The following is a 9,674-nucleotide window of genomic DNA, read 5'->3' on the forward strand; positions in this document are numbered from 1 at the left end:
GATGCGAAATTGGAGAATGATGTTTACTCTCTCTCTCTCTCTCTCTCTCCATCCCTCACTATCTCTCTCACTCTGTGCTTTCTGTCTGTCTCATAACATGAGAATCGGGTTACAGCGTCAGCCAGCCTCCTTCTATGAGAAAATTGATTACCCATAATCACCCCCCCTGCCCATCATCCTCCCAGTTTTGACCCCAAGCAAATAAATCTTTGTGTTGCTGCATTAAAACATGAAACAGAAAATAGCTATCCCTAACACTTCTCTATCTGTATTCAATGAATCGTATTATTTTAAACCACAGCCTATTTCTTTCTGCAGTTTAAACAAGCCTGCTACATGCAAATTTCCCTTACGGCATCTATTATTAATATTTTTGGACAGGAAGAAACAATTGTGAAACAATTATTATATAGTATAGTTTATTATATATTGTATAGTATCAACGTATTTTATGAGAGCATGAATAAATACTGTCTAGAGATTAAAAAAAAAAATGCTGCTTCTCTGGAATAAAAATTGTAAACAAAAAAATGTTGAAAAATATAAACATAAATCTAGGCAGAATAAAAAATAGACTATTACACACATGTGTGGATCGACATCAAGTAACCAAGTAATGAGAAGTGAGAAGCATCACTGCAGTTTACTGCACTCCATCAGCACATATTCCTTCTCTGAATCATCTATGACGCTGAAAAACAGCCTCTGTTTTCTCTTTTGCTCTTTTATGTATTTTCTTTCTGTCTTCTGGTACAATCATTTCTGCTCTTAAAGTTACATTTCTCAGTTTTGACCGCACTATGCTATTGTCACACACTGAATCTTTATACTTACAACCTTAAACACTCACATTTTTATTACAGCATACACTTACACTGTTTAAGCTCTGATATAAAACTTAACACAACAAGAACGCCAATAATGCTCTAGCTGTGCAGTCGATAACATAGTTACATTTGGAAAATGTTTTGGCAATGTTAGTATGTAGTTATGATGCTTGTGGCGGGTCATTAAGGGCATCTGTTCCCTGTAGCTGTCTGGTCATTGTAGTAGTGCTGATGCACAAAGAAAAGATAAGAGTGTTTGTCTGCATATGACTTATGTACAAACGTGCGTATGAGACAATCTTTTGTATAGGATTTAGAGATTTATTTCCAGCAGTAATAGGTAGAGCAACACATACAATTCATTATGGGATAAAACAAAGGGGTTACTCTACTGCACATGACAGGACTGGATAAAGTTTCTCAAGTGGATGTCCCAGGGTCAAGGACAATGAATTGACCAGGTCAACACAGATGTTACGGAATAGTTACTTCTCAAAGAGCAGCAATAATTGTTTACGACATCACAGTTACTGTGTAAATAAGCAAGAAGGTAGCACTTCTTGTACATAGATAGAAGCTTTAGCCCTATAAAGACAACAAAACTTTGCTAAGTTGCTAAAAAACCTGTTGCAAACAATATACTACATGCCTCCTGCCATCTGATGGATATTTCATACATTTTTAGTAAGTAAAACGCCTTTAGTATAATTAAAAAAATGTTCACCTTCAGGCAGTGGTACACATGCCTATTTGCTATCATTTGCGTTTTGCAACTTTAATGGTTTTTATAAAATAAACATAATAATAACTTTTATATTGTAAGAACATTTTCAAATTAAAGCAACTTAGGTTTACTTGATCATTCATGCGCTTTATATATAGGCCTATATATACAATCCAAATATCATGTTAAAATATGAGCATCAAATATGATACATGAGGCTTTTGAGGAATGTTTATTTGTACATCTCTCAGTCATCACTGTATTGCATGCTTTATATGTTTAAAACTACAGAGCTTTGATCATAAAACTAAGCATTTAAATGTCATCCTAAGGCATATTTTTGGGAGGTGACAACTGATATCTATATGCATTTGATGTAAGTAGTCTATAATAGGGTAGTCTTAGCTTTTTACAATTATGATCAGATAACAAAACTCTCCTGCTTGAATAGGATGAATAGTATGCATGAAAATAATGAGCGATGAGATCATCTTATTATTATTATTTACCTCCTCCGCCTGTTTGCGCAGCGATTTCTCCCGTTCATACTGCGTGATGAGTTGCTCGTTGTCCTCCTTGAGAAGTTCCAGCTCCACCTCATGCTCCTGGTTCTCCGTTAGAACCGAGTCGAGGTTCTCCAGAACATTCACCACCAGCGGCATCAGCTCCTTCACCACCTCCTCGTCGTAGCTGTCGATGAGGCGCTCGAACTCCCGATAAATGCTGCTGGCCAGGCCCGACACCCGCTCGGACATGACAGACACGGCCCCGTAATCGTCCTGGTACACCACCTCGTCCAGCTCCATCATCTTGGCGACGTTTGATCGAAGCTCGTTATTAGAGAAAGAATAAATAAATCAGCGGCGACGCGAATCGAAATGGCGAAATGTTTTCTATCAATTCATGACAATTTCATCAGGTGCACATGATGCCGATGCGCTCCACGGCCCGGCTTCACCAGCAACAGCCGGATTTCGGGACGCACGAACGTTATAATATTAATATTCGATATTTGTTGATCAGACGGAGCGCTCGCGAGGGGACGAGCCCTCTTCCCCGCCCGTGCGTCCTGCGCCAGTGTCGGCAGCGCGATCACACGCGCCTCGCTATAGCACTCGATTATTCCCCGGTTGCGTCTGTCTCATCGCTGGGTTGGAGCGAAATCCATCGCATCACGCCCAACGCGCGTCTGCCTCTGACGACGCACCTGCCTCTCAACAGCCGCAGCTCGCGAGCCCAGCCATTACTGGAAAATCAATGGAGGAAAGAAAAAAACCCGGACAATAAATAAATAAATAAATAAATAAATACGGGAATAAATGGCTACCGCTACCGTACCAAAATCAGATACTGCTTTCTAGCGTTATGTCAGACTGCTCATTTTTGGCATTTTAAATCAATCCGGTGGTGGTTGACAGGGCGGCGGGGGTTCGTGATGCTGTTTCCGTCGGTGACTCTCTCTCTCGCAGGATGATGATGATGATGATGATGATGGAGGGGCCAGCTGACGTCACAGCGCCTGCATGGAGCAGGCCGGAATAGTGATGTCTCATTGTCATTGCTGCTATCAAACACACCAACCATTAACGACATTATTTATAGTAGCCACAATTATGTTATTGTTATATTTAATATACCCTATCCCGTAAATAAGTAGCCTATTAAATATAAAAAATTAATTAATTCATATTTGAATGTGTTAATCCTTGATTTTGTATGTATTTTTTTTAGCGTGCTGTCGACACTAATAAATAAATCAGGGGCCCAGGGAATCGCACATATGAGCTCACTTTCCCGTTTGCAGATAATCCCTTTAAGGAATCACAGAAACAATTTTTCAGAGCCGACTGCAAAAGTTCTTGCCAAACCCATCACAGAATGCATCATGTTGTTTGCTAGTCCCCACGCGGCTTCAAATGGCATTACCATAAAGGCAATTGTCAATGCAAGTGGTGCTAGAGCCAAATGACGTCCAGCTCCACCTCTGTACGGGACCTAATGGGTGGAGCTTTTCTAGTCCAGATCCACCTCTGTGCAAGTGGTGCTCACTGCAGAGTCAAATGACGTCCAGCTCCACCTCTCTGGACACTAATGGGGTGGAGGGATAGAGTTGTGGGTAGGGTAGGGTGTGGTTGATATTCTAGCTCCACCCATTAAGCCCAAGTGACACTCGCTCCTTCTCGCTGGACTTGGAGGAGCCAGATGTAAGCTCCACCCATTTGCTCCCTCTGTGGACCTAATGGGTGGAGCTTTTCTAGTCCAGAACTGCCACTGTAGACCTATAATGGGTGGAGTTATATAGGGTTAGGGTGTGGTTGGATCATCTAGCTCCACCCATTGGCTCTGCAGTGAGCAGCCTCTGTCAGTGTGGCATAACCTGCAAATTCCTGAAAAAAGTACATTTCCTGTAAAACTTCTGTCATTTGCATTTCTGTAACATTGACCACTGATTCCTGATTTGTCATTTGCATTTCTGTAACATTGTATTGACCACTGATTCCTGAACAAAAGTCGATTATAAAACTAGATCATAGCTCAATATCTCATGTAGAACACTGCCAATTATCAAAAATACAAATATGTCATTAGTGTCCTAACATAAGGAAATGTAAATGTTGTTTATTTAACCTTCTGGTGGTCTTCGTTCATTTTAAACAGAAGAGTAAAAAATAATATTAATTTTTGAGTGAACTAAACCTTTAAGATTAAAATTTAAAATTCAGCAAGCACATGCACACAAGTAACTCTTTAAATGAAGATTTCGGTTTATTTAGAGCAACATGGTAAAACATTATTTTACTGTCATGGAAAAAAGCAACACAATACAGCATACAAATGAACAATACAGAAGTGTATTGTATGAGACAGGCCTCTGCGTGACATCATCGCAGCCAGTCACATTGCCAAGCATCCACTGAAGTATTTTGGGCAGGGATGGCACTAGTAATGTGGGAAATGCCCACACATGCCCACGGATGTGTCATATTTGACCTTCCAACTGCCATGTAAAGAATAAAGCAGATGGCTAATGGGAACAAAGGCCAAATTCAACAAAGTATTAAACAATCATGGCGCAGCAACTCTTTTCAAGTACAGAATCAGGCATATCAGCGGATTCTTTAAGGGTCTCTGATTACATTCAAATGCATGTATGGACACTGTAATAGTGTGATATGTTAGTGATGTCTGATTGTACTCATTCTCTACATTGCCATACATGTGTGCTTCTGCGATTATCAATTACAACTGTGCATTTGGTTTTGCGTCTAAGCTATTACTTTTACGTTTGGCTTGGTGTCTTACTACAAAAAAAAAAAAAAATGCAAGAGGGGAAAAAGGAGAAATGAAGTCACCTTATTGCACAAAAGTAAACTGTCCATTACCATCAGAACACATTCACTGAGTTTCAAAGGAAGATCTGAACACACTGATACTGAAGAGCTTGCTTTGGCGACCAACAGTGGATCCAGTTGAACACTGCATAGACTGTACTGAGTTTCTTGAGGCAAACTTGCATTTAATACATTAGCAAATTGAGAGAACATAATCATACAGAGAAACAACAGTATATGCAAACCATTTTAAATGAAACATAACCATTCAGTTATTGGAGTAACAGTTGATTCTAATTAGATGCAAAGGAGGAAGGGAAAGTGAGGAATGAATCAGAAAGTGCAAAAGCAATAAAGGAATGAAGAGTGACAGACTTCAGGGGAAACAAATAACCAAAAGATAAAGTAAATGAGAGGGGATAAGTTTTAGTACAGGTTAAAAGCAGATGGAAGAGGGGCAGTGACAATGATAGAAAGCAGAACTTGTGGCTAATAGAAAACCACACTGGACTTTCCACCTGGCGGGTTGAGCACTTTGTTGTGAGAGCGAGGTCGTGGTCCGAGGCGTGGCTCATGGTCTTTTTCTGTTGGTTGCTGTGTGGCTGGCTCAGATTTCTGATTGGCTGTTGGCGCAGGGGCAGAGACAGGGGCAGGGGCAGGGGTAGGGGTAGGGGTAGAGACAGGGGCAGGGGCAGGGGCTGGGGCTGGTGCCTCTTTTTCAGGTGTGGGTTGAGGAGACACCACCTTCACTTTTTCCTCAACTACAGTCGCCTGCTTAGGCACCGGGGCTGCAAGAGAGATTTAAATCCATTGGAAAAGGAATTGCATGCCAACAACAGACTGAGGAGAAATAAACTAGGGCGTGAAGAACATGACGAATATTTAGTAAATCACAGGGTTTCTTTACCTGGTGGATCTGGAGTAGCAGGTACACCCACACTTAAGTTGTCCTACAGAGAAAAGAAGGGCGTTAGAGTTTAAATGGGTGGAAATACAGATTTTTAGAGTTCAATTATGGTTTGTGTTGTTACATACACTACTGTTCAAAAGTTTGGGGTTGGTAAGATTTTAATGTTTTTAAAAGAACAAGGCTGCATTTATTTGATCAAAAATACAGTAAATCAGTAACATGGCTACACGCTAAGGATTTTTCTACTGGCCCAACCATAAAAAAGTAATAAATAAAATAAGTTACGCCTAGTTATTATTTTCATTGTTTTTGACCCAGGTTACCTTAATAAATAAGGTTATTATGACACTAAAAACTACTAGCCTATCTTAAATACACTGCAAATATTGTTAAAGACAAGTAAACAGTCTGTACCAGAAATAGAATATTGTTAAAGACAAGTAAACAGTCTGTACCAGAAATAGAACAAATAATCAAATCAAGGAATAGCACAAATAAATACAATAGAACAGGGATCTCCAACCCTGCTCCTGGAGGGCTACTGTCCTGCAGACTTCAGTTCCAACGCACCTGCCTGCAACTATCAAGTAACCCTGAACAGCTGGATTAGCTGGTCCAGGTGTGTTTGATTGGGATTGGAGCTGAAATCTGCAGGACAGTAGCTCTCAAGGAGCAGGGTTGGAGATCCCTTGCAATAGAACAAACATACAAATGAAATAAACAGTGCCTTTCAGGTTTTTCAGGCAGGTTTCAGGTAGAGATATTGAATAATCAAATCTAAAATAACACTGCATATATTTTAAAATGTAATTTATTCCTGTGATGACAAAGCTGAATTTTCAGCATCATTACTCCAGTCTTCAGTGTTACATGATCCTTCAGAAATTATTCTTACATGATGATTTGCTGCTCAATAAACATTTATTATCATCATCATCATCATCATCATCAATGGTGATAACACTTGTGCTGCTTTATATTTTTGTGGAAAGCATGATACATTTTTAGTAACTATGTAAAAGCAGAAGCATACAGGTTGGCTAGGGGTAGTCTACCTTTGGTTTGTTAGGATGACTTTTCACAGAAGATGGGGTCGACTCTGGTCCCCCAAAGATGTTACTGGATCCTCCACCATGGTGAGTTGTCTTGCTCCGAGTCGAAGGAGCGTCTGGCTCCCCAAATATCCCACTGCTCTTTCCACCTGAGGCAATTAGAGACACATAAATCAGAGCTTGTTAAGATACACTAATGCTAGTTATGCCAATTACTGGAACATCATTTATACTTGTTATCAATACATTCAAACAATCATATTCTCAATGAAACAATATTCATTTACACACAAGTGAATGACAGCTTTGCAGCAGTATTTTTGTATCACTGAGATACTATTATAGTTTTATTATTTAGAATTTGTTTTTCCATTTTAGTTAATTAGAATTAGCCTTTATTGTCATTGCATCGGGATACAACAAAATTTCAGAGACTCTTCAGCTGTGCTATAATACATACACGCATGTAAACAACACAATCACATTACATTTATAAACCTAAGTGCAGCAGTGCAGGTTAAAGGTTTCAAACAGATATTGCAGTCCGCAGTAAGTTTTCATACATAAATAGTGGAAGATAGCCCTTAGTTTAGGGACTGGATGGCTTTTGGATAAAAAAAATAAAATAAAATAAAACTATTTAAGAATATGGCAGTGCGTGTTTTAATTGCCCTGTATCGTCTTCCTGAGGGCAGGAGGGTAAACAGGTGGTGACTATGGTGAGAAGAGTCCTTAATGTTTTTGCTCTAGATAGGTAGCGGTGTTTACAATGTCCAGTAGGAATGGGAGAGGGCAGCCAATGATATTCTGCTCTGTGTTTTTAACCCTCTGTAGAGTTTTTTTGTCAGCTCCTGAACAGCCCCCTTACCACACTATGAGGCCACCAGTAGATTTGTAGCATTGAGCTATTTCAATTACTTTTGTTTGATTTAGTCATTGCAAACAGCTGATTTTATTTCAGTAATTTGGTCATTTCTAAAACAGTGAGTTTCTTCCTGTCCAATTACAAAACTCTATGCATGTCAGTGAGGAAGAAAAGACATGCTCAGCAGCTGCTCCCTCAGGGCAAAGCATGAAAACAGCATGAAATATTCTTACTATTCTAACCGAAGAGGACCACTTATAACCCCAGAACTTAGTCTCAAAACTAGATAACGTTTAAGGGCACTTTAAACTTCAGATCAATACTTATCCCGTGACAGAGCCACTAGTGTTTAAGCAACGTGAACTTTAACCTTATCTAGATGTGCAATTTCATCAGTTCAGACCGTGTATGATCTCACAGAGTTAACTGACTGGTTAATTTGTCAGACTGAGGTAAAGGCTTTGATGCTGCCATTGATGACAAGATAACAAATGCAAAAGTGCCCGTTTGCATAGTGGCTGAGAGAGAGACTCAAACACATAAAACTGAGTAACAGTGTGGTGATGAATTTGACTCAGAGAGTGCAAGAGGCCCGAGACAGAAAATACACTGTCTGATGAAAGCTCACCTGGGGGATTGGAGCGTTTGGGACTCCCCTGAGATTCTTCTGCAGGCGCAAAAATAGAGGAGGACATTTTGTTTGGCCGTCTGGAGGCAGAAGTGTCTTCTTCATAACCACCGAAGAGATTGCTGGACCCTCCACCTGGAGGTCTTAGTACCCTAAACACAGACATACAAATATGTACATGAATTCACACAAATATTATATTTTATCTCAACACTGAGAATTGTAGATTAATAAAAATGACCTAAAACAACACGTAACATAGCAGCACAGCGCCACCATAAATGTGAGGGTGAACATCGCAACTGCAGTTGTGAGTTTAGGCGGTCCGGCTTTTAAGGCCATAAAGTTTTACCCAACGTCAAACGCTGAATTTTAATATCATTCGTGCATTTATTTACTAAAATGAAAGCCCAGCACAATAAACAAAACAAAACGAAAGCCTGCGGTATATGTTCGTTTCCGAACAACAACGTTTCCAGGAAATGTGCCTACTTCAAAGTCTGCATTGTGCATTAATTCATATTTATTATTAAAAAAAACACAGTTTTTTAAACGTAGCCATTATTTTCAATTGCAAATACGTCTTTGCTTAAAAGTAAAATACGTCTATGTGGCTGTTAAAACTTCTCTTTGAGCATCGGGACATTTGCCGCTAACGGCTAACAAACAATATTGACTAAATTAAAACCAAAATAGTCTGTAATATCGTATTTTACCACCACACACACACACACACACTCACTCCACGGCTGTTTATTTAAATTGTTATATCCAGAAATGTGACCTCGCTCGGTGCATTAAATACAAGTATTGTCTCTTAGCTACTAAGAGTTAGCATGTAGCGCTTGGCCATGCTAAAGTTCCGCTCTCTTCCACCCCTAAAGAATGATGATTAGTGATTCAGACAAACAGATGTAAGTGTCAACAACAAACTCACAATAAACGCTGGTTTGTTCCAGATAAACTGTCAGCGCACACACCCCATACCTTGAACTTGGTTTGCCACTAGTTTCAAGACCCTGAAACATATTGGTTGAAGTCATGGTTGCTTGTCTCGGTCTACTGCGACGTGACCCAGTAACTTCAACAACAGACGGAGCCCTCCTGCAGACACTAGTGCTCGGCCACAACTACTGCTGAACTAAAAGACTATGCCAAAAAAGTGAAGTCTGTCTGACCACGCCCAGAAAGGATTGGACAGCTCAAATGCAGAGCTGCAAATATGATTATGGGAATGGCTCTGTTAGAAATCAATCTGACTGAAGTAGAATTCTATTGGCTGTCAGGTTTTATATGGCCAACCGAGTGAGTTGATTGGTTAGCTTAAAGTACGTCT

The 9,674-nt window shown here is 39.9% G+C and overlaps 2 protein-coding genes across 31 annotated transcripts in view; both read right to left on the bottom strand.

Moving 5' to 3' along the window:
- mapk8ip3 (mitogen-activated protein kinase 8 interacting protein 3) overlaps positions 1 to 3,018 on the bottom strand; it is a 31,871-nt gene extending 28,853 nt beyond the window's left edge. For 21 of the 30 annotated variants that reach the window (XM_079890714.1, XM_079890731.1, XM_079890733.1 and 18 more), the window contains exon 1: positions 2,061 to 2,466. In XM_079890714.1, the coding sequence (XP_079746840.1) occupies positions 2,061 to 2,360 (300 nt within the window). In that variant the 5' untranslated portion in view covers positions 2,361 to 2,466. Of the gene's footprint in view, positions 1 to 2,060 lie in introns of all 30 variants that reach the window. The other 9 variants (XM_079890730.1, XM_079890724.1, XM_079890728.1 and 6 more) reach the window with 4 other exon arrangements.
- A 1,280-nt stretch (positions 3,019 to 4,298) lies between these two features.
- Positions 4,299 to 9,599, bottom strand: jpt2 (Jupiter microtubule associated homolog 2). Its single transcript, XM_079885879.1, has 5 exons — positions 9,326 to 9,599; positions 8,339 to 8,490; positions 6,849 to 6,994; positions 5,791 to 5,833; positions 4,299 to 5,671 (listed from the first exon to the last, which is right to left on the bottom strand). Exons 1-5 carry the CDS (start codon positions 9,379 to 9,381, stop codon positions 5,373 to 5,375), a joined length of 696 nt encoding a protein of 231 aa, XP_079742005.1. The 5' UTR covers positions 9,382 to 9,599; the 3' UTR covers positions 4,299 to 5,372.
- Between the last annotated feature and the right edge of the window lie 75 nt (positions 9,600 to 9,674).

The sequence above is a fragment of the Squalius cephalus genome (assembly GCF_949319135.1).
Source record: "Squalius cephalus genome assembly, chromosome: 1".
Classification (NCBI taxonomy): Eukaryota; Metazoa; Chordata; class Actinopteri; order Cypriniformes; family Leuciscidae; genus Squalius; species Squalius cephalus.

Coding starts and splice junctions, on each gene's coding strand:
- jpt2 (XM_079885879.1), bottom strand. CDS start 9,381: ATGACTTCAACCAATATGTTTCAGGGTCTTGAAACTAGTGGCAAACCA. Junction 6,995..8,338: donor CAAACGCTCCAATCCCCCAG/GTGAGCTTTCAT, acceptor TAATTGCCTCAG/GTGGAAAGAGCAGTGGGATA. Junction 5,834..6,848: donor GTCATCCTAACAAACCAAAG/GTAGACTACCCC, acceptor TTTTCTCTGTAG/GACAACTTAAGTGTGGGTGT.